General features: G+C 44.0%; 1 protein-coding gene and 1 long non-coding RNA gene across 8 annotated transcripts in view; one reads left to right on the forward strand and one right to left on the reverse strand.

Annotated features, from left to right (window-relative positions):
* Window positions 1-22663, forward strand: part of SPIDR (scaffold protein involved in DNA repair) — a 1299263-nt gene extending 1276600 nt beyond the window's left edge. For all 7 annotated transcript variants that reach the window (XM_063923689.1, XM_063923686.1, XM_063923690.1 and 4 more), the window contains 3 exons: window positions 2042-2156; window positions 20828-20881; window positions 22397-22663. In XM_063923689.1, the coding sequence (XP_063779759.1) occupies window positions 2042-2156; window positions 20828-20881; window positions 22397-22546 (319 nt within the window). In that variant the 3' untranslated portion in view covers window positions 22547-22663. The remainder of the gene's footprint in view (window positions 1-2041; window positions 2157-20827; window positions 20882-22396) is intronic.
* LOC134928211 (uncharacterized) lies at window positions 1161-22468 on the reverse strand. Its single transcript, XR_010177855.1, has 2 exons — window positions 22384-22468; window positions 1161-2114 (listed from the first exon to the last, which is right to left on the reverse strand). It is a non-coding gene; the product is annotated as an uncharacterized LOC134928211 (long non-coding RNA).
* Window positions 22664-22819: the final 156 nt, after the last annotated feature.

Consider the following 22819-nt stretch of genomic DNA (forward strand, 5'->3'; position numbering starts at 1 on the left):
TAGACTGGTACACAGAAGGAGACAGGTACAGAGCGCACCATATCATAACAAATGGCATGATTCTTAGCCCCACTCCCTCTTCATTGACCCTGCAACTGAGCAACATTATGCAGCGAGGATTCTAATGATAAGTTGACAGTGTCATCCCACAGTTGACATCCCGGTGTACAGGATCCCAGCAGTCAGAATGCCAACGCCGGAATCCTGGCAGCCGAAATTCTGAATATAACTAAGCTGTTTGAGTTAGGCTGCGAGGAGGAACGGTTAAGGTCAGGCTGCGGTGAGGGAGGGTTAGGGTTATGCTACGGGATGGGATTGAGGGTTATAGTCAGGCTGCGGGAATGGTTAGGGGGAGGGTCAGGATTAGAGTTACTTTGCTCCAGCACCCCTGTCTGCATTTCATGCTGCCGGTGTTGGTATTCTGACCGCCGGCATCCTGGCTACCGGTATCCCATACCCAACTGCAGTGTACAGCTACATCTACCCTCCAGGAACTGTGCCAGAGGAAAAAATTAAAAAGTTGCCAATTATGACTTTGTGGAGTATATTTGCTAAGCTGTGATAACCCCTTTATCTGCTGAAAATGGGTTATAATTTTTTTGCTTAGAAATCATAGATTTTTCATGCTTTCCTGTCAGTATCGCGGTCTAGAATATGTGTAGATCCTAATGTGCACCGACCGATAGAGGGGAGGTCATTGTTTCTCCTCCCTGGTTGAGCCAGGCCCGAGTAATCTATATTCTATGTACCCCCCTCCCCCTTCCCTCTCAGCGTCAGTGGGTTTTTTCTGTCCCACTGGCTGATTTTATGATTTTTAAATTAGAAATAAAGTCTCTGCAAGGATCCCAGGTGGAAATAATGCTTTATGTCAATAGTAAATAAAGGTTTCATTGAATTATGAAAGTAATAACAGAAGGCGGCTTTCAGTGGTACTTTTACTACCACATCTCTGTAAGTAAGCAAGACCAAGCTTATCTTCTCAGGTGCTACCACCAGCAATAGAAGTGTTCTGACCCCCATCTGCAGCAAGAACACTCATTTAAAGATTTCCCTTATTTGATGAATAGACCCGTAGAAGCGATACCTGTTATTCCCCAGATAATTTTCAAGCAGGAGCTTGCAACTATATTTAGCAGATATAAAATGCACACTCTGTAGAGTGAATGGCTTATCCTGTTTATTTGAACCTGAAGACAAGATGCTTCACATATTTTAGCAAGATACAGATTTATCAGTGACTTGGAATGATACAAATCAACACTGACTCATTTTTTTGTTTACAACAACTAGACATTATCTTCTCTGTGCAGGATTTAGTTGTTCCACTCCACAGTATCAGAACTCATAATCATTGGTATAAGTGTGTAATACAGCCGTTCAGCATTGTTTAGAATTGATAGTTTCCCTGTGCTTTTCCCAGACAAATGATGACTCTAGTTCATTGCATCTGGTGCCACTGGTCCTACAGGAATGTCTCCAGTGGAAGATCAAAGTCTGGTCACATGTTGGGGAAGAAGACATGACACTTTGATGATGTCCTGGAGGTTCCCCATCGTGTCGGTGGCACCAGAACCACAGAGCTACATGTCTTGTTCCATGTTTAGCGAGAACATGAAATTTGTTGTTTGCACATTCTAATACAAACTTTATCATATCTAGTCATTAGTAAATAGCAAATATAAGGAGCTATGTTTAAGACAATATTTTAATTTTAAATCAGGTTGAATATGCATTTTGTATACAAGTGAATAGATGGTGCAACACAAGCATGACATCATTCTACTGGAACCGTAAGGAAGGCTAATAGTGTGGCATTTATTTGCAACATATGGCTAGTAATGGTATGCTCACTATCTGAATACTGCAGTGATGGTGCTGTAGGTGTTACTGTACTGTACATTTGACTTTTATCATCCATATATATTCTCCGTTTTGATTGGTCATTTATTTTGTAAATATGACACAACTTTCCTTGTATATATGATGTCAATTCATGGTTCAATCAGAATTTATATCCTCTGTTCCATGTTGTCTCCTGCAGACATTCATTTTTCTGCCGCCAGTGCGCTCTGAATGTAAGTTCTCCGGTCATCAGAATGCAGCTTGAAGTTTTTCTGCGGTGTGAATTAAGGCCAGAATGTAAAGTGAGATTACAGGTAATATACAAAGACAGGAAGAAGTGGTCAGCACTCCATGATTTATTTAACATAGGAAAGATGCCAACTTCAAGCACTAGAACCACATTAAATAAAACTGTGAACATGTTTTGCAAATTGTGCAGTATCATTATGCAATATAAACACTGTAGTATAATGTCTGGAATAAAGGTGAAGTTCTATGTTTTCCCTTTGTGTCAAAGACGTTCAACATTCCAAACCTTCAACATTTCCGGAGTGCCACCACCGTTACAAAATACAGTGTAAAAACCCTGGAGGCATGCAATGCCCCCTTCATGAGCAGAACGATGTGCAGCAGGACATATTTTTTTTTAATCTGTCCTTGCAATCGGAACAATGTCCTTACTAATACCCCTTTTCCACTAGCTTTAAAAACACGGCTAAATGCGCGGGGGCGCGCATTTACCCGGGTTTTTCCCTAGTGAAAACGCCCTTCCCCCCTGCAAATTCCCGGATCAAGTGATCCGGGAATCCTACCCGGGTATCTTGCCGGGTTGAACACGGCTCCCATTCACAGTGAATGGAAGGGCGCCCCTTCCAGCACCGCCCCTTCCGTGTCACTAGCAGCGTCACCAACCCGGCAATATGCCGGGTTGGTGAGCGCTGTGGGAAAGGGAGCTGTAGTATGGGTCGCAGCCGTGTCAGGCTCCCGGCTGCGACCCGTGCTACAGGTGGAAAAGTGGTATAAGCAGGTCAATCACCCAAATTCATGACTGCCCCACCAGAATCAGGAGAGTTAGCAGAATGCTCTCATCTCTCCCACCTGTTTTGTAAACTTTCTCTTACGTCCTAGAGGATGCTGGGGTCCATATTAGTACCATGGGGTATAGACAGGTCCACCGGGAGTCATTGGCACTTTAAGAGTTTAATAGTGTGGGCTGGCTCCTCCCTCTATGCCCCTCCTACCAGACTCAGTTTAGAAAATGTACCCAGAGGAGCCGGTCACAGCTAGGGGAGCTCTACAGAGCTTTCTTAGTAAAAGTTTTCTTAGAGTTTGTTATTTTACAGGGAGGCTGCTGGAAACAGCCTCCCTGCATCGAGGGACTGAGGGGGGGAGCAGTGTCCGCCCTGCGGTGTCTGAGCCACTGTCTCCGCTGACTGGACATTGAGCTCCAGAGGGGATAGATCGCTCCCCGCCACAGGGGAACGCTCACCTCGGCAGCATGCCGCCACCCCCTTGCAGAGCTGAAGTGTGGCGAGTGAGTCACCGCCCCCCCTAACAAGCGGGGGGTCGGTGTGAAGATGGCGGCTACAGGATAGGAGCGCCCAGACGGCTCAGCGGTACTTAGGTGCTGCGCTGTGAGGGGCGCCCTAAGCCAGCGCCTGACCCTACACTGACCATTTCAGCCTGTCGGGGTCTGCAAATGTCAGCCAGCACACAAAAACCTCAGGCCAGTATAATCTTGAAAAGCGGGAAGACAGCGCCAATCTCCCAGAAAAAAAAGAAATCATAGATACATTCATTTAAATGGTATCATCAGTGCCAGTTCCCTGTATTGGTTATAAGGCTACATGTATTTTAAAGGTTTCTCGTGGCCACTTACAGTATATGGAACCTCTTGTAAAACACAATACACAAACATATCCTGCAAAATTTTCTTCAACAAGTAGATCTTACTAACTATGGGGCTCATTTACATTTGGATGGAAGTAATTTTTATGACGCGCCTCAGATGTAGCCGTACACGTCCGCACTGATAGGTGTTACTCTCACATCTCCCTGACAGGGTGTCAAAGTCAGAAAAATATCTCTATGCACACTACCATATTTGCACCTCACACAGGTCCGTGCTGCGCATGCGTACGCTCTCCCGTACGTGCGCATACTCACAGTCGCGGGCACCCGCAGGCGCACGGTATGCGTATTTACGGTAGAGTTTATGTGATCGTAGCGTGCGACTCAATCGTTACATATTTTCACTATATAATGTATTTTGTAGATCATGGTCCCTTTGATAGATTCTGAAAGTTTAGTTAACATAGCATGTTCCTGAACAGAGAGATCCCTCTTTGTATTGTACGAAGGGTCTAACAGGGGTCATACAGTGGTGTTTGGTACCCATCGGAAGAGTATTTAAATAGCAATATTCCGGTGTTGGTTTGGAGCGGATTAATCGCTCGTGCGAATAGTTATGGACATAAGAAGTTTATGTCCATTTACTATTATTTGTTCTTATTTAGTCATGCGGCGGGAAACCCAGTATCCCACCCACCTGAACAGTTGGAAGCAGTCACAGCCCACCTGTATGAATCAACCTATGACCTTTTGTTATAATGCGAAGCCGAATTCCTGTGTCCAATGAACAATGAGATTGTAGGGACCATTGAATTGTATTGTGTGTGGGGCATAAATAGGCAGGCCGACCATATCCAGTTCACTCTCTTCAACGGTTCTCATTGCTGATAATCGGGAGCTGGATATCGAGGCGCATGCGATCGTTTCCCCTTGTGCGTAAGTGTTTCTCCGCAACTATATTGATCTTCTTGTTATTGTGGGCCAATCTCTCTCTCTCTCTCTCTTCTCCTCTTTCTCTCTTATTTTCCCTTAAATAGTAATTGTATTGTATTTCCTGTGTAGTTATCTGGTTAGGTAGTCTATGTTATATTGTAGTGTATGATTTGTATTTGTATTAATTCTTTTGCAAGTATATCATTCATAATATATATATATTAGGCGTTGGACCCTAAGCCCAGGTATCTGTGTATTTCTTATAGTGTTAAGTATTCTCAGAGCGTCGGTGACGCTCATACAGCTTTTGAGTTAATAAGGTTACACTGTGTTGCATTTACACTCTATCTATACACTAAGGTTTTACAGCACAATACACTGTTTATGGTTTAGATACAAAGGTTTAACATTGTGAGCGTCAGCGCCGCTGGTGATCTCCTCGTGGTCCCGAGCGTCCGCTACGCTATAGCGAATCATTAAGTTAGTCAGCAGCCAATAGCGTGCCTGCCCGTGATCTCTTGGCCGTGAGCGAACGTGACGCTTGAGCGTCTCGACTACGGCTAAGCGATTGTTACGCAACGTGCGTACCCTTACGGTACTTCATACGTAGATAGCGTACAGTGTTCTTAGACCTCATAAAGGGTATTATATAAGATAAATATTTAGCTTTATCAATTGCGGGCTCGTCCTGTCCTTCACACATCTGCACTAGGTAATTTCAGCAGACATTATCCAGCAGCAAAGGGCGGGAGATCATATTCCTCGTAGTGCTGTTTGGATAAGCGTCTGCTTCTCTTAGTAAAGGGTGCTGAAGGAATCCGGGAACCGGAGGTAAGAACAACACGCTAGTCTCTTTTAAAACTGTTTATTTTTCTGTCTTGCGTACACACGCACGCACACATATATATCTGCATTTCTTTTTTTCATTTGTGTATTTTCGTATATCACTCTCCTGTTTGCCAGTTTTATAGTTGATAAACGTGCTAAGAGAGATTTGCCGCTATTTCATAGTTTAAGAGTAAAAAGGTAATATAAAGTATAGACAAACACAGCTGTGCCTGAGAGACAAGGCGAAGTCAGTGTGGTGCGCGGTAGATGATAAAGGATCATCTACATTGATAAACGTATAAATTGTGTTACGGTGGATCTTTGCTTTGCGTACACGTGTCTCTAACAAAGGACTGAGACTTGCGTACGCAACCCAAGGGCCGACGCACGCAGCGTATATTACGCAACGGAGCGTACGGGTACGCCCACGTAACTCAAATCACAAGTGTTAATTTTTTTTCAACGCGATAAATAGCGCAACGCGGTAAATAACGCAAGGCGATAAATCGCGCAAATCTATTTTAACATTCGAAATTTAAATTAATAGATCCTTCTCCTAATTTGTAACACATCTGGTCTAAAGAGAAATTTCTGCGCAGAAATAAAAATAGAAACAAAAGTGTATATGTGGTGAGTGAGTGTTTGTTTTTACAATTTTTGAGGTTGAACCACAAGAAAAGTCGAGTTCTCGTGAGGTACATGCGTGTAAGTGACGTACATGGTGGCTAGGGAGGCATCCCTGGTTAAAACATACAATTTGAGCATTAGAGTGTAGCAGACCAGGAGGTCATACTGTAACAGACCAGGAGGTCATAGCAGACCAGCAGGTTCAGGTACAGCAGACAAGGAAGTCCGCTATACAGTCCACAGGCACAACACCTAAAAGGGTTGGTGCAACACCCATATAGGCCATACAAGCTCTGGCTGAAGGAATTCGCAGCCGTAATTTTCGATTCCACTGGTCGCTCCGTACATAAGATTAGTTGCTTATGTGCTGAACGATTGTACCGCACGTAATTGTGTGCATTAGTAAACCTGACCGGTACTATTTGTGTACGAAGGTCATAAACGCTATTTGTACATTCTAACGTGATTTGTGTAATTTTTTTTATTTTAAGGGAGGTTCGCTGCTCACTCAGGAACTATCCAACAACCAATAGTTACTGGAAAGAGTAAGTGTTCTTCGGATCACCCTCACAGGTTCCAGTAAATAGAGGTTCAGGTCGCAGGGGCCCTGGGTCGAGTACGCCAGCACCATATCGGTGTGATCAGGTCGTATTGGTCGGCGTGGGCGAGTGAGTGGGGTACTCGGTAAACCGCCACCGTCAGCCTATTTTGAACATTTTGGTTTGCGTAAGGGTTGGCTGAATAAAGCAACACCTTCGAACTATGGGGGCCACTTGTTCAGGTAGGGGGCGATCAACCTCGGTTCGGGTTGATTCAGTGAACCGACCAGTCGGGTCGGCAAGGTACGTAATGTGTGAGAAATACGGAAGTCACACAGAAGCTTTATGTGATGAATGGGAGAGAATGACGGTACATGACGGGGAGAAATTCCCAAGAGTAGGTAGCTTCAGCACAGAAGTGTTAACGAATTTAAGGAGAAGGATATGTCTCATTAAATCAGCAAAGAGACGAATCAAGCATTATGATTATTTACAGTTGTGGCAACAGGAGGGTGACATACAGAGAGGATTGGCTCAGGCGGCGGGATCTGGCTCGATCAGAAAACTGATAGCCACGGCCCCACCGCCACCATACATATCAGGAGAGAAATTGGTTGCGGAGAATGACGCATTAAGGTGTAACAAACAAACACTTAGCAACTGTGTAAATGTTAAAGATAATGTTAACCAATTAACCCGTGCAAGTTGTACCCTGTTTTGAACTTTCCTCAGGAGTGTGATCAAGAGGACGAACCGGCAACAATTTCAGCGCTCTCTCTAGCAGCCACCATAGCAGAGACCACAGTAGGCACAGCTCCACCCCCGAGATTAGTAACAAAGGCCCCTAGCGGAGGGATAGGTGAGGTCGTATCAACGGGTAAGTACGGCACCATACACTATGCTGAAACTATTTCACCACAGCCTGTAGAATCTACACAGAATGAGGTTGTTAGAGTTAATCCTGTTAAGGTAATAGTAGTTCCAAATGGGAAAACAGACACTTCAGGAGTCACTCCTGTTAGGAACATTGCCATGTACAGCCCATTTTCCCGAATGGAATTAAGGACCATAGTGTCGGAATTCCCTGACCCTAGAAAAGACTTAGTTGCCAGCCAAAAATACATCAGAGACCTAGGTAACACTGTAGAGCCCAACAATAAAGACTGGCAGATATTGCTGAGAGCATGTTTACCCTCCAATGTCGACGCAGCTCAATTTTTAGCTGACTGTGGATTAGATCAGGATGTACCTCTTACAGAAGTGTACAACAAAGACAATGTAAAAAGAATAAGTTTACAGTTAAAGGAGTATTTCCCAGCCGTAGTTAAATGGAACAAAATATTCTCCATTAAACAGAAGGAGTCAGAAACAGCTGCAGAGTATTTTCACAGAGCATTATCAGAAATGGCAAAATACACAGGCATAGAGGACATTAAAACAAACATAAACCATCGAGAAGTAGCAGTATCGGTACTGATGGATGGTTTAAAAGAGTCATTGAAGACTAGGGTACAGACCACACAACCATGTTGGCGAGGTCTGTCTGTGGCTACTTTGAGAGAGGCTGCTATTGATCACGATAGGAACATCACCAGACACAGGGAACAACAAGGTGATAAGTTAATGGCAGTAAGTATACAGGCCCTGACCACAAGGCAGCCTTTGTTTATATCACCAAACCCTGTGGGTAAGTCAAATGTGGTTACTTGTTATTCTTGTCATAAACAGGGACACATGGCACGAGATTGTAGAGTGAAGAATTCACGAAACTCATACCAACCCCCTAGACAACGACACGACACACGACATTGGGATCAGGGTCCGCAGAAACGGAGTTATGAGCCACATACAGGGGAAACAAAAAGATATCCCCCGAACAGAGACTGGCAAGCCTCTGGTAGCTCCCAATTAACTCCATCACAAGTAGTTGCTGCCAGCGGGATTCAGGGAGGTCACCATACCCAATAGGGGTGTGGCCATACCTGTAATCTGCAGCCAGTAAAATTGATTGCAAGCCTTGGAAGTGAACCAGAAATTGCAATCAATGTAGCTGGTAAATCATTAAACTTTCTTGTAGACACAGGGGCGGCCAAATCAGTGATAAATTCGACAGTGGGCATGAGAACCACTGGTAAGACAATTCCAGCCATAGGGGTAACGGGAGTAGTCCAGCACTACCCTGTTAGCAAACCAGCCGAGATTACAGTAGGGCCTTTACATACCAAGCATTCCTTTTTGCTGGCTGCATCGGCACCGACTAATCTCCTGGGAAGAGACTTACTGTGTAAAATGGGGTGCGTCATTTATTGTACTCCTGAAGGTGTATTCTTGGACATACCTGAGAATCACGCTCAGGAAGTACGAGACATGTTAGACTCCCCATCAAAATTAATGTCACATACCATTATGACAAATAGGACTCCCTCCCAAGTAGAAGAAATGACATCTCAGATACCAGAGTCACTTTGGACTAAAGATGGACAGGACACTGGATTAATGGCAAACGTAGCTCCGGTAGTTGTACAAGTAAAAGATGGTAGGATAGCTCCAAAAAATCCCACAGTACCCTCTGAAGCCAGAGGTGGAGTTAGGAGTGTATCCCGTAATAGAGCGCTTGCTACAACAGGGCATTCTGGTAAGAACGTCCAGCACTGCCAATAGTCCCATCTTCCCTGTTAAAAAGAGTGGGGGGAGGGGTTACCGGCTAGTGCAGGATCTAAGGGGGATTAACAAAATAGTTGAGAGTCAGTTCCCCGTAGTGCCAAATCCAGCTGTCATCCTAATGCAAATCCCTCCCACTGCGAAATTTTTCACTGTTATTGACCTCTGCTCCGCTTTCTTTTCGGTACCTCTGCACCCTGACAGTCAATATTTGTTTGCATTTACATACAGAGGAGTCCAATACACATGGACTCGATTACCACAAGGATTCATAGATAGCCCAAGTATATTTTCCCAGGCTTTGCATGATTGTTTACAGTCTTTCCAACCAGTGAGTGGATCAGTATTAATACAGTACGTGGATGATCTACTACTGTGTTCTGATTCATTGGAAGCATCCCTGAAGGATACGAAACAGCTCCTGTTTCATCTTTCAGACACAGGACACAAGGTTTCCAAAGACAAGTTGCAATTATGCCAAACTAAGGTAAAATATTTGGGACACTGTCTAACACAAGGACTGAGACACCTGACCGCTGATAGAATTCAAGCAATTAGAGACATGACTCTGCCACAAACCCAGCAACAGATCAGAACATTTTTAGGAATGTGTGGGTATTGCCGTAACTGGATCCCAGGGTTTTCCATTCTAGCGTTACCCTTGCAGGAGATGGTCTCCTCAAACAAACCTGATCGGATTTCGCATACAGACGAGTCTGAGACAGCATTCGAGAGACTTAAACAGTGCCTAACGCAGGCACCAGCATTGGGTATGCCAGACTATGGGAAACCCTTTGAACTATACGGAACAGAAAGTGCTGGTTGCGCGGCAGGCGTACTAACCCAAAAGCACGGTGATGCCAGCAGGCCGGTAGCATATTACAGCGCTCAGCTAGATACGGTAGCGCGATCCCTCCCCACATGCTTGCGAAGCGTTGCCGCGATAGCATTGCTAGTAACGAAAAGCGAAGACGTCGTGCTAGGTCACAACCTCACAATTCATACACCACATGCAGTGTCAGCCTTGTTAAATTCTGCCCAAACCAGACACGTCTCATCAGCGCGGTTTACAAGATGGGAATTGGCACTAATGGCCCCCGTAAACATCACCATAAGGAGATGCAGTGCATTAAATCCTGCAACATATCTCCCAGGTGTGCCTGGACAGGCACAAAGGGTGGAGGATGAGAGTGGTGGGGAAGGAGAATTTAATACAAAGGAAGACACACATGATTGTATGGAATATTTGACCCAAAATTTTACCGCAAGGCCTGACATCAGTGACAACCCACTGGAAGATGTAGAACTTACGTTCTACACGGACGGTAGTTGTCATAGACAGTCAGACTCGGGAGACTTGTGTACTGGATACGCAGTCGTAGATGACCAAGGCACCATAGAAGCAGAACCGCTAGGCCCACCTCACTCAGCCCAGGTTGCTGAACTGGTCGCCCTAACCAGAGCATGTGAATTGGCTAAGGGCAAATCAGCCAATATCTACACCGATTCTAGATACGCATTCGGGGTAGTCCATGATTTCGGAGCCCTATGGCGCCTCAGAAATTTCATGACGGCAGCTGGTACACCGGTAGCGCATGCAGCTCACATAAAAAGGCTTCTAACAGCGATACAGGAACCCGACAGAGTGGCTGTTATCAAATGTAAAGCACACACATATAGCCAAGACCCAGTATCACTTGGTAACAGCCGAGCAGACGAAGCTGCTAAATTAGCAGCTGCTACCCCCAGACAGACAGACACCACACAACTGATGGTATTTAATACCATCAACACACAGAAGTTGTGTGAGATGCAAAATTTGTGTTCCACACAGGAAAAGGCAGTCTGGAAGGCAAAAGGATATGGCCAGGAGTCCTCAGGACTCTGGACGGATGGACACGGTAAACCAGTGGCCCCCAAAGCATACCTTCCATGTTTAGCTGAGGCAGCTCACGGGCTGACTCATCTGGGCAAGGAAGGGATGTGCAAGTTGGTAAGAGCATATTGGTGTGCCCCAGGATTTTCATCTCATGCGAGTAAAAGGGCAATGTCATGCCTTACCTGTCTGAGAAAGAACATCGGGAAGGCAATACCTACAGAACCATCTCATATCCCACCTGCCGGCGGCCCTTTCCAGGTAATACAGATTGACTTTATTCAATTACCCCCTTGTCGAAATTTGAAATATGTACTTGTTTGTATAGATGTTTTCTCAAATTGGGTCGAAGCATTTCCAGCGGCCACAAATACCGCTATGTTTACTGCTAAGAAAATTGTGCAGGAATTTGTATGTAGATATGGTATCCCTAGAATTATCGAAAGTGATAGGGGTACCCATTTTACAGGTGATGTCTTTCAAGGAATGTGTAAATTGATGGGAATTGATAGCAAGCTGCACACTCCATACCGTCCACAGGCGAGTGCGAAAGTGGAAAGAGTGAACAGCACTATTAAAAATAAACTGAGTAAAGTGATGGCAGAGACAGGATTGACATGGCCAGAAGCTTTACCCATTGTACTGTACAGCATCAGAACCACTCCCAGGTCCCCTCTTAATCTGTCTCCCTTTGAAATCTTGTTTGGTCGACAACCGCATGTTATGATTAACCCTCAGGATGATTTGAAGTGTAACAATGAAGTGACTGTAAAATACTTGATTAACATGAGTAAACAGTTAAGGAATCAAAATGATAATCTGAAGTTAGTGATTCCTGATTTACCAGATAGTAATTGTCATGACATTGAACCTGGGGATTATGTAATGATACGGAATTTTCTACGCTCAGGTTGCCTTATTGACAGATGGGAAGGACCATACCAGGTCTTATTGACTAGCACTACAGCATTGAAGGTTGCTGAGAGAGAGACTTGGGTTCATTCGTCCCACTGTAAAAAGGTTGCTGATCCAGAGAGGCCCCGTGATAAGGAACAGACGGTAGAGGTTGTATCACTGGATTGTCTGTTCCAGGAGGATTGAGGCGGCACCTGAGCATTGAAAATCACAAGACCAAAAGCAGTTGTCGATCCCCTGTTCCCTTTTATTGTTTTTCACCAACTTCCCATCCCCTCTCCCTCAAATTATTTTTTCCCCCTTCTCATTCTTCTCCATTTCCTCCTACAAGATGGACTTGCCCCAAGAGACTGTGATCCGGATTTTCCTGTTGACTATGATGTTGACCAGAGCAGTCTGTTCCGGCGAGAGTACCATGGAGGTCGAGAAAGGTTCTGGAATGGGTTCTGATGATAAAGATGGAGGCGTAGTTTTCCAAGAACAACTTAACCAACAAGTAAAGGCGAGTATCAGAAAACGATCCGATAGCATTGACCATAGAAGGAATTGTGAAGGATTGTTAGCTGAAGAAAACTGTATCTGTCGGCTCTGTAACAATGTCATTGAGGATGGGTGCATAAAGAAATGCCAATCCAGTTTTAATATCCATATGGACCGGCATCCATTGAGTGACTATCACTCCTTAGTGGGTAGTGTGTTAAATAAAACAGATTGTTGGGTATGCTCTCAAGTACCTCAAGGTCATAGCAAATCAGGGCTAGTACCATTTCCTTTAACGTTATGGGAGGTACTTGAGTTAAGTGGTGGGAGACCGGTGGACAGGAGGTTTAATATCTCCAGCCCTCCTAGTTTGAAGCTCCACCAATACCATGTGGATAGGTCCCTATTATGTTTTAACATCTCCAATCCCCGAAAGCCGGGAAATTGGGAAGTGTCATGGAGTAATCAAACCATGACCTTTTCACATAGAGCAGATAGAATGCCTACAGATACAGAGCTTATACGCCACATAGCCAGTAGAGGAAAATCTTTCCGGTATAGGTATACCTTAGGAAATAGGATTACGAGAGTTGGAGAGGTATCACCAGGATACTGTGCACATATCGTACAACCTGATACGTGTACTAAGCAGATGGAAGAATTAGGGTTAGGAGATTTCACATGGAAGGTGTGTAATATGGTTATGTCCTACTCCGTCCCATATGTTCTCCCCGATGATGCATATTTCATATGCGGGAGAAAGGCGTATAAGTGGCTTGCCCCAAACTCTGAAGGATTGTGTTATATTGGAAAAGTACTGCCTGAAGTAATGACTGTATCACATGACAAAATGAAAGACATACACCGTGTTGCCCAAACTCCTTATACTCACACCCATTACGAGCACGTAGTTAAACGGCACCTGATAGAAAGAACAGAGCATCCGGCCTCTGACATGATCCATGAATCCACCGGGATTCAGTTTCTAATCGCGTTAGACATCACTCGCACCGCTAGAGGAGTGTTGAATTATAAATACATATCTGCGCTCGCCAATTTGTTAGATAATATCACTGAAATGTATGATGACACGTTTAGGTATACTGGAAGAGAACTTCAGGCTTATAAAACAGAACTGGTACAGCATAGAATGGTTCTTAATTACCTCACAGCAGTGACAGGCGGATATTGTGTCACACTGGCAACACAATACGGCGTGAAATGTTGCACATATATTACGAATAGCACCGAGGACCCGGTCGAGGTCATAGACCAAAAGATGGACGATATTCTCCAACTGAAGTGGGAATTTCGCAGGAGACACAATCTCACTCTTGCTGCTGTAGGTAATGAGCTGACTGGTTGGGTGTCATGGTTGAACCCGCGAAATTGGTTCTCTGGTTTAGGAGACTGGGCTCAAGGAGTCATAATGGATGTTGGGAAGTTTCTCCTATGTATCTTAGGTGTTATCATAACGATCGGTTTGATATTTAGATGCGGTCAGGCTTTAATGAGGTGCAATCGTCGTACTAGGGTAATGAGTTTAAGGAGTGAGGAAACTGTAATTCCAATGGACTTGATTTATGACCCAAATGTAGAAACAATGATGTGATGAAAATGCGATTTCTACGGTCCGTTTCTTTCACCTGTTTTTCCGTTTCCTCCAAGGTAAAAAGACCCACTTGGACGAGGAATTTGATGAGCCGATATACAGACAACAGAGGGATTAAAGAAGAAGTTTTGACAACCTGATACACAGATTTTTGATGAACTATGCCATGGATCCCCAGTTTCCCTAGAAATTTTAAAATTACGCTAGCCCAACACTTTTGTAAATCTATGGACATTGACAGCTTTTGCTCGCACCTTATGGGCAAAAGCACAAAGAAGACTGCATTCAACAGACACCAAACAAGACCTCAATCGACGAATGTACATTTACCTGACATAGAATACCACCGCATTTACCGTAATTATGTCTTTTCTTCATTTCTACAACCCTCAGGTAATGACACACATAGTCGATAGGGAATACAGGCACAGATATCAGCAATCACATATCTCCCCCATTCATGTATCATCAACTAAAATGTGCTCCCCCATTTTGTTACAACCAAAGCCGAAAAGAGCTCGGTAAAGTTTGACAGCCCATCCACAGACCCGTACCACGGGATAAGAAGGAATTCAAATGTATACTTCGCAATACCTCGAAGCTTGATTTAAAACACGTACGGCACGATGATACATGACCCCCAAGCACGGATTCATACACACATGCTTCTGCTATCTCACTAGGTCATACCCTTTTCCTACCTTCTCCTCTCCTCCCCTACCCAACCATGTAAATGTATTAACCCCTGACATATATTTTTCTCTTTTTGAAATGTTTTAGAAGGTGGCAGTTATTGTTGACTGCCAAAGGGTGGACTGTCAAAGTCAGAAAAATATCTCTATGCACACTACCATATTTGCACCTCACACAGGTCCGTGCTGCGCATGCGTACGCTCTCCCGTACGTGCGCATACTCACAGTCGCGGGCACCCGCAGGCGCACGGTATGCGTATTTACGGTAGAGTTTATGTGATCGTAGCGTGCGACTCAATCGTTACATATTTTCACTATATAATGTATTTTGTAGATCATGGTCCCTTTGATAGATTCTGAAAGTTTAGTTAACATAGCATGTTCCTGAACAGAGAGATCCCTCTTTGTATTGTACGAAGGGTCTAACAGGGGTCATACAGTGGTGTTTGGTACCCATCGGAAGAGTATTTAAATAGCAATATTCCGGTGTTGGTTTGGAGCGGATTAATCGCTCGTGCGAATAGTTATGGACATAAGAAGTTTATGTCCATTTACTATTATTTGTTCTTATTTAGTCATGCGGCGGGAAACCCAGTATCCCACCCACCTGAACAGTTGGAAGCAGTCACAGCCCACCTGTATGAATCAACCTATGACCTTTTGTTATAATGCGAAGCCGAATTCCTGTGTCCAATGAACAATGAGATTGTAGGGACCATTGAATTGTATTGTGTGTGGGGCATAAATAGGCAGGCCGACCATATCCAGTTCACTCTCTTCAACGGTTCTCATTGCTGATAATCGGGAGCTGGATATCGAGGCGCATGCGATCGTTTCCCCTTGTGCGTAAGTGTTTCTCCGCAACTATATTGATCTTCTTGTTATTGTGGGCCAATCTCTCTCTCTCTTCTCCTCTTTCTCTCTTATTTTCCCTTAAATAGTAATTGTATTGTATTTCCTGTGTAGTTATCTGGTTAGGTAGTCTATGTTATATTGTAGTGTATGATTTGTATTTGTATTAATTCTTTTGCAAGTATATCATTCATAATATATATATATTAGGCGTTGGACCCTAAGCCCAGGTATCTGTGTATTTCTTATAGTGTTAAGTATTCTCAGAGCGTCGGTGACGCTCATACAGCTTTTGAGTTAATAAGGTTACACTGTGTTGCATTTACACTCTATCTATACACTAAGGTTTTACAGCACAATACACTGTTTATGGTTTAGATACAAAGGTTTAACATTGTGAGCGTCAGCGCCGCTGGTGATCTCCTCGTGGTCCCGAGCGTCCGCTACGCTATAGCGAATCATTAAGTTAGTCAGCAGCCAATAGCGTGCCTGCCCGTGATCTCTTGGCCGTGAGCGAACGTGACGCTTGAGCGTCTCGACTACGGCTAAGCGATTGTTACGCAACGTGCGTACCCTTACGGTACTTCATACGTAGATAGCGTACAGTGTTCTTAGAACTCATAAAGGGTATTATATAAGATAAATATTTAGCTTTATCAAGGGTTTTTCAAAAGTAGGCAAGTATGGTCTCAATTTCAGTTGGTAGTTGTCTGGATCCTGAAATATTTGGTGCCCTGTTTGTGAAAAATAGGATACAGTATGTACATGAAACACGGAGGACAGGATGGCAAATATTTATGCTCTCATCCATCCCTGAAGTTAATTCAATAACAACATCCTTAATAATTTGCTTTCCCTATTTGCAACAAGCCCTAGAGTACACATCCACCCCCCCCTTAGATTGCCCTTCTATCAAATAACAGTCACAGTTAAGTATGAAACCTTAGTTTTACGAAGAAATACTTAAATTACCCTCTTCCTTCCTATATTCAGCCCCACATCAATAAACTGCCCCCATCGCATCCAGTAACAGAGTCCCATCACCCCACCTTAAATTAACAGGCACCACCATTACCTCACCATAAAGTTATATTTCCGCATCACCAATGAAATGGTTAGCCCTCACCATCCTCATTAAACTAGTATACGTCCCTATCCCCTATCCACACTCATTTCAAATCAGCCCTGCCCCCCACACTTACAGATGAACCTCTAAAGATTTTTAAGGCATTTATACTAGATTAGGAGTATGTTCTAAAATAGTGTAGTTGTGTACATATAGTTTTTTGCAGCTGCACGATCCAAAGGAGGTGTGCGTATCCCCTCTCTAAACAAAGCTACTTTATCAAGACAAAGAAATAAATGTGGAATGGTTATGTACTATATAAATTCATGTCATTAGATATAACAGAGATTTATATGTTTTTTCATATTTTTTCATGTAGAAAAAAAATCATAAACAAGACAGTGGGGTATATTTACTAAGCTCCCGATTTTGACCGAGATGCCGTTTTTTCATCAAAGTGTCATCTCGGTAAATCTCGGTCATTTACTAAACACTAATCACGGCAGTGATGAGGGCATTCGTAATTTTTTGCTAGTTCAGGTAAAAAATTACGAATGAATACACCATCGGTCAAAACGCGGCTGTTTAAGTATGAATCTCGGTCATTTACTAAGAAGTGCAAAGCAAAAAAACACAAAACACTGCCGTGAAAAATTACAACTCGTAAAAAAGTCCTAAAAAAAAACAGACCTGCTTTTTTTATCCGTGATTTGAGATGCATGCAGGGATCCATGAGATCCGTGCATGTATATCAGTGGGAAGGGGTGTGAAAGTGCTTATTTTTGCTAAAAAAATTGCGTGGGGTCCCCCCTCCTAAGCATAACCAGCCTCGGGCTCTTTGAGCCGATCCTGGTTGCAGAAATATGGGATAAAAAATGACAGGGGTTCCCCCATATTTAAGCAACCAGCATCGGGCTCTGCGCCTGGTCCTGGTCCCAAAAATACGGGGGTCAAAAAGAGTAGAGGTCCCCCGTATTTTTAAAACCAGCACCGGGCTCCACTAGCTGGACAGATAATGCCACAGCCGGGGGTCACTTTTATACAGCGCCCTGCGGCCGTGGCATCAAAAATCCAACTAGTCACCCCTGGCCGGGGTACCCTGGGGGAGTGGGGACCCCTTCAATCAAGGGGTCCCCCCCCCCCAGCCACCCAAGGGCCAGGGGTGAAGCCCGAGGCTGTCCCCCCCCATCCAATGGGCTGCGGATGGGAGGGCTGATAGCCTTTGTTGTAAAATAAAAGATATTGTTTTTAGTAGCAGTACTACAAGTCCCAGCAAGCCTCCCCCGCATGCTGGTACTTGGAGAACCACAAGTACCAGCATGCGGCGGAAAAACGGGCCCGCTGGTACCTGTAGTACTACCACTAAAAAAATACCCAAAAAAAGACAAGACACACACACCGTGAAAGTATAATTTTATTACTTACATACACACATACATACATACTTACCTATGGCCCCACGCAGGTCGGTCCTCTTGTCCAGTAGAATCCAAGGGTACCTGTTGAATAAATTATACTCACAAGATCCAGGGGTCCAGGCTCCTCGGCAAATCCAGGGTTAATCCACGTACTTGCCCAAAAAAAAAAACCGGTGTCCCGACCACGAACTGAAAGGGGACCCATGTTTGCACATGGGTCACCTTTCCCCGAATGCAAGAAACCCACTTTGCCTTCTGGCTAAGTGGGTTTCTTCAGCCAATCAGGGAGCGCCACGTTGTAGCACTCTCCTGATCAGCTGTGTGCTCCTGTCTTCACTGACAGGCAGCACACGGCAGTGTTACAATGTAGCGCCTATGCGCTACATTGTAACCAATGATGGGAACTTTCTGCTCAGCGGTGACGTCACTTTAGGTCAACCGCAGGGCAGAAAGTTCCCATCATTGGTTACAATGTAGCGCATAGGCGCTACATTGTAACACTGCCGTGTGCTGCCTGTCAGTGAAGACAGGAGCACATAGCTGATCAGGAGAGTGCTACAACGTGGCGCTCCCTGATTGGCTGAAGAAACCCACTTAGCCAGAAGGCAAAGTGGGTTTCTTGCATTCGGGGAAAGGTGACCCATGTGCAAACATGGGTCCCCTTTCAGTTCGTGGTCGGGACACCGTTTTTTTTTTTTGGCAAGTACGTGGATTAACCCTGGATTTGCCGAGGAGCCTGGACCCCTGGATCTCGTGAGTATAATTTATTCAACAGGTACCCTTGGATTCTACTGGACAAGAGGACCGACCTGCGTGGGGCCATAGGTAAGTATGTATGTATGTGTGTATGTAAGTAATAAAATTATACTTTCACGGTGTGTGTGTCTTGTCTTTTTTTGGGTATTTTTTTAGTGGTAGTACTACAGGTACCAGCGGGCCCGTTTTTCCGCCGCATGCTGGTACTTGTGGTTCTCCAAGTACCAGCATGCGGGGGAGGCTTGCTGGGACTTGTAGTACTGCTACTAAAAACAATATCTTTTATTTTACAACAAAGGCTATCAGCCCTCCCATCCGCAGCCCATTGGATGGGGGGGGACAGCCTCGGGCTTCACCCCTGGCCCTTGGGTGGCTGGGGGGGGGGGACCCCTTGATTGAAGGGGTCCCCACTCCCCCAGGGTACCCCGGCCAGGGGTGACTAGTTGGATTTTTGATGCCACGGCCGCAGGGCGCTGTATAAAAGTGACCCCCGGCTGTGGCATTATCTGTCCAGCTAGTGGAGCCCGGTGCTGGTTTTAAAAATACGGGGGACCCCTACTCTTTTTGTCCCCCGTATTTTTGGGACCAGGACCAGGCGCAGAGCCCGATGCTGGTTGCTTAAATATGGGGGAACCCCTGTCATTTTTTTTCCCATATTTCTGCAACCAGGATCGGCTCAAAGAGCCCGAGGCTGGTTATGCTTAGGAGGGGGGACCCCACGCATTTTTTTTTGGAATTTTACATTGTTTAATTTTTTTTAAAAAAAATACGAACCCCAGCACGGATCACACAGATCCAGCCGAGATTGATTGTAAAAAAAAACGGCAGTGTTTTGCTAATCACTGCCGTAAAATTAGGTAAAAAAACACGAATGACATCGACATCGGAAGCAAAGAAAAACCCGAATACGACAGCTTAGTAAATCCATCGTAATCAATTCAAAAAGTTGCAGTTTTACACTGTCGATGTCATTCGTGATTGAACTTTGACCTTTTTACGGAAATTACGAATCTTAGTAAATAAACCCCAGTGTGTCAGATTTCAATATTATATCACTTTTGGTCTCTTACCATATCCAATTACTTGAAATGCATGTAGATCAGATCCAGTCCACATTTATCCCTTTTCTCCCTCCCATACTTACATCTGTCTTTGTGTGCTCTGTGTTGGACTAACAATTTATATACAGTAACAAGGAACTTACCTCCTTCTGGTGCTGTTACCTACAGACTACTAATAAAAAACAGACAATGACGGGGCGAGGGGCATATTAAGAGAGGAGGGGTCCTGTGTGCAGTCTCTCAAACCGTTAGCGCAGTGACTTTGTCAGCACTAGGAGACACTAGCACTGTGCCAGAGTCTAGTGCACATGTGCAGGTCTTCCGGGAAATGATGCGACAGTCATTTTCCAAGGGATTTTCTTATTGCGCTTGCGCAAAATGTAGGGAACATTACTGCTGTGCCATTTTTTTCAGTGATTTGTGCAGCACTGCTGCCACAGATGCAGGATTCTGGAGGGGTAAGCTTTCAAGAAATGGGTGCCCGCCTGGACCCAGGGACCTGTGTGCATCCCTCACCTTGCACCCATTATAGACACACACGGGGTATCTGCACAATTTACATTATAATATGTGTACTGCTTCACTGACCATTCTTGTTAACGAGTAGTTGGGACCTACTGTATCTGGATTATGACTCATTATTATTATTTGCTGCATAGTGAAAACTGGAGTTACATTTTAAGAATAGCTTTAATCTGGAACAAAATAAAAACAAACATCCTTTTATCCTATAAAATATACAAAGAATATTGACTATGATTTTTACAACTTTGGTTTTATGACATTCTTACATCCTTATTATCCTGATTTCCCACAGTTGCAACAAGAAACCGTTTCTTCTGTTTTGGGTTCTTGCTCCAGTGAAGACGGGGTAAGTTTTATACAAATAATGTCATGCGATCCAATAAGAATAAATTATTTGTTATCCGACATTCCATCCAGACCTGCCTATTGTGTTTCTAGGAGATTACACAAGGCGTAATAACAGCTGGGAGTATGGTTGCCAATCTGTCTATTGTAAATAGACTATAGAGCTCAATTAAATAAATAAGGCAACTTGATTCCTCGGCCACCTTGTTGCGTTGTGTGTGAGGGTGCATGGTAACAGATCTCCTCCGTATCGAGGAGTCCTCTCCCTCTTCACCTAGCCCAGGCATTCCCAACCTCTGTCATCAAGGCACACTAACAGTTCAGGTTTTAGTAATATTAATGCTGAAGCACAGGTGACTTAATTGGTGCTGAATCCTGGATATCACTAAAGCCTTGAGGACCAAGGAATGGGAATGCCTGCTCTAGCCTTTACCTCCAGGAAATCTGCATATAGAAAGCTACTTCTGATTTCATGGTGAGGATGCTTTGATAAGGCAAGCATTGGCTGAGGGAAAGAGTGAGAATAATTAAACAATATTGGGGAGAGGGCCACATATTAGGAAAAAAACAGGAATATTTCACATCATTATTATGATTACTAGGAGTAAGATTATGGGGTCTATTCATGCAGCAGTGAAAAGCCCTATTTTGTGTTAAACAGGGCTTTTCTCTGCCTACTGCAATTCACAGAGCCGGTTACCGTGGAGAAGTCTCTGACTTCATCAGCGGTACCCCCGCTCTCTGTCTGAATCGCATCACCATACCTTTGTATGGTGAGTGCGATTCATGAAGGTAACCAATTGTTGTCTGTTTATTTATTTGAAGTCTGTCTCCCCCGCCCCCCCCCCCAAAAAAAATAATAATAATAATGCTTAAACATTGTTTAACCTGAGTATTTTGTGTTCTTTTAGATTTAATAATTCCCAAATAAATCCATGTAGATTCTGTGATAAGAAAAGCAAATGAGAAAAATGACAAAGGAACTGAATACTTTGTATAGCCACCTTTACACAGCTGTGCCCTTTGCAAGGCAGATGTGTGCTTCTCATAAAGCTGTATAGATGTGCAGTATACTCGTACATACCATTGCATAGTACAGGCTACCCATAACGCTGAGGGCCTTGCCTAAGCAGACTAACATTACTGGTGAGAGTATCTCAATGACTCATAGTAAATGGAAATAAAAGGTAGGTTAATAGGATAATATTGAACAATGTACAGATACCTGCGTAACCTTTGCTAGCAGTAACCGCCATTGACTGATAAGAAGCAATGTGTAATAGTGTCATATTTGCAATGGAAATAAAATCACATTGACTTATCAGCACCAGACATTGTATCTCCCAGTTGAGCTGAGGTCTTTGGCTTACCTGTGCTTAACTGTCTGGGTTGTAAAAGAGTAATAATGAAGGAGTGCACTTTGCCACATGATTTTTATCTAGGCTATTTGCTGCTGAGAACAAAATGTACAGTGTTGTTTGCTGAGCACACACATTACCTTACCTTTTATCTGCAGCGCTATGAGGTGCGCTCTGTCCTGGGGAAAGAGGTGGGACCGCTGCATTGCTATGTCCAGTGTGTGAATACTAATGTGGAGCTGGAGGAGATCTGTCTTCTGCAAGCAGGAACCAGTGGAACTCAAGCGGGTCTGGACTTTGCCATGTAGTTACCAGTTAACTATGTTCACGGTGGGAACAGAATATGAAAAGTATATATGTGCATGAAAACCGTGTTATATTAAAATGTATATATTAGTGTTTTATTAAAGCCATTTTTGTAGAAATGTTGCATTTCATTGGTATTTTTTTTATAACAATGCTTTTCTGCTTATTTTATTTGTGAGTTATTCATTCATCCCTTAAGAAAAGTAAACTAACCTGATTTCTGTGAGTACACTAAGGGGGAGATTTATCAAAGCTTGGAGATAAAGTGGCGATGA

This window comes from Pseudophryne corroboree, chromosome 5 (genome assembly GCF_028390025.1).
Source record: "Pseudophryne corroboree isolate aPseCor3 chromosome 5, aPseCor3.hap2, whole genome shotgun sequence".
In the NCBI taxonomy this organism is placed as follows: Eukaryota; Metazoa; Chordata; class Amphibia; order Anura; family Myobatrachidae; genus Pseudophryne; species Pseudophryne corroboree.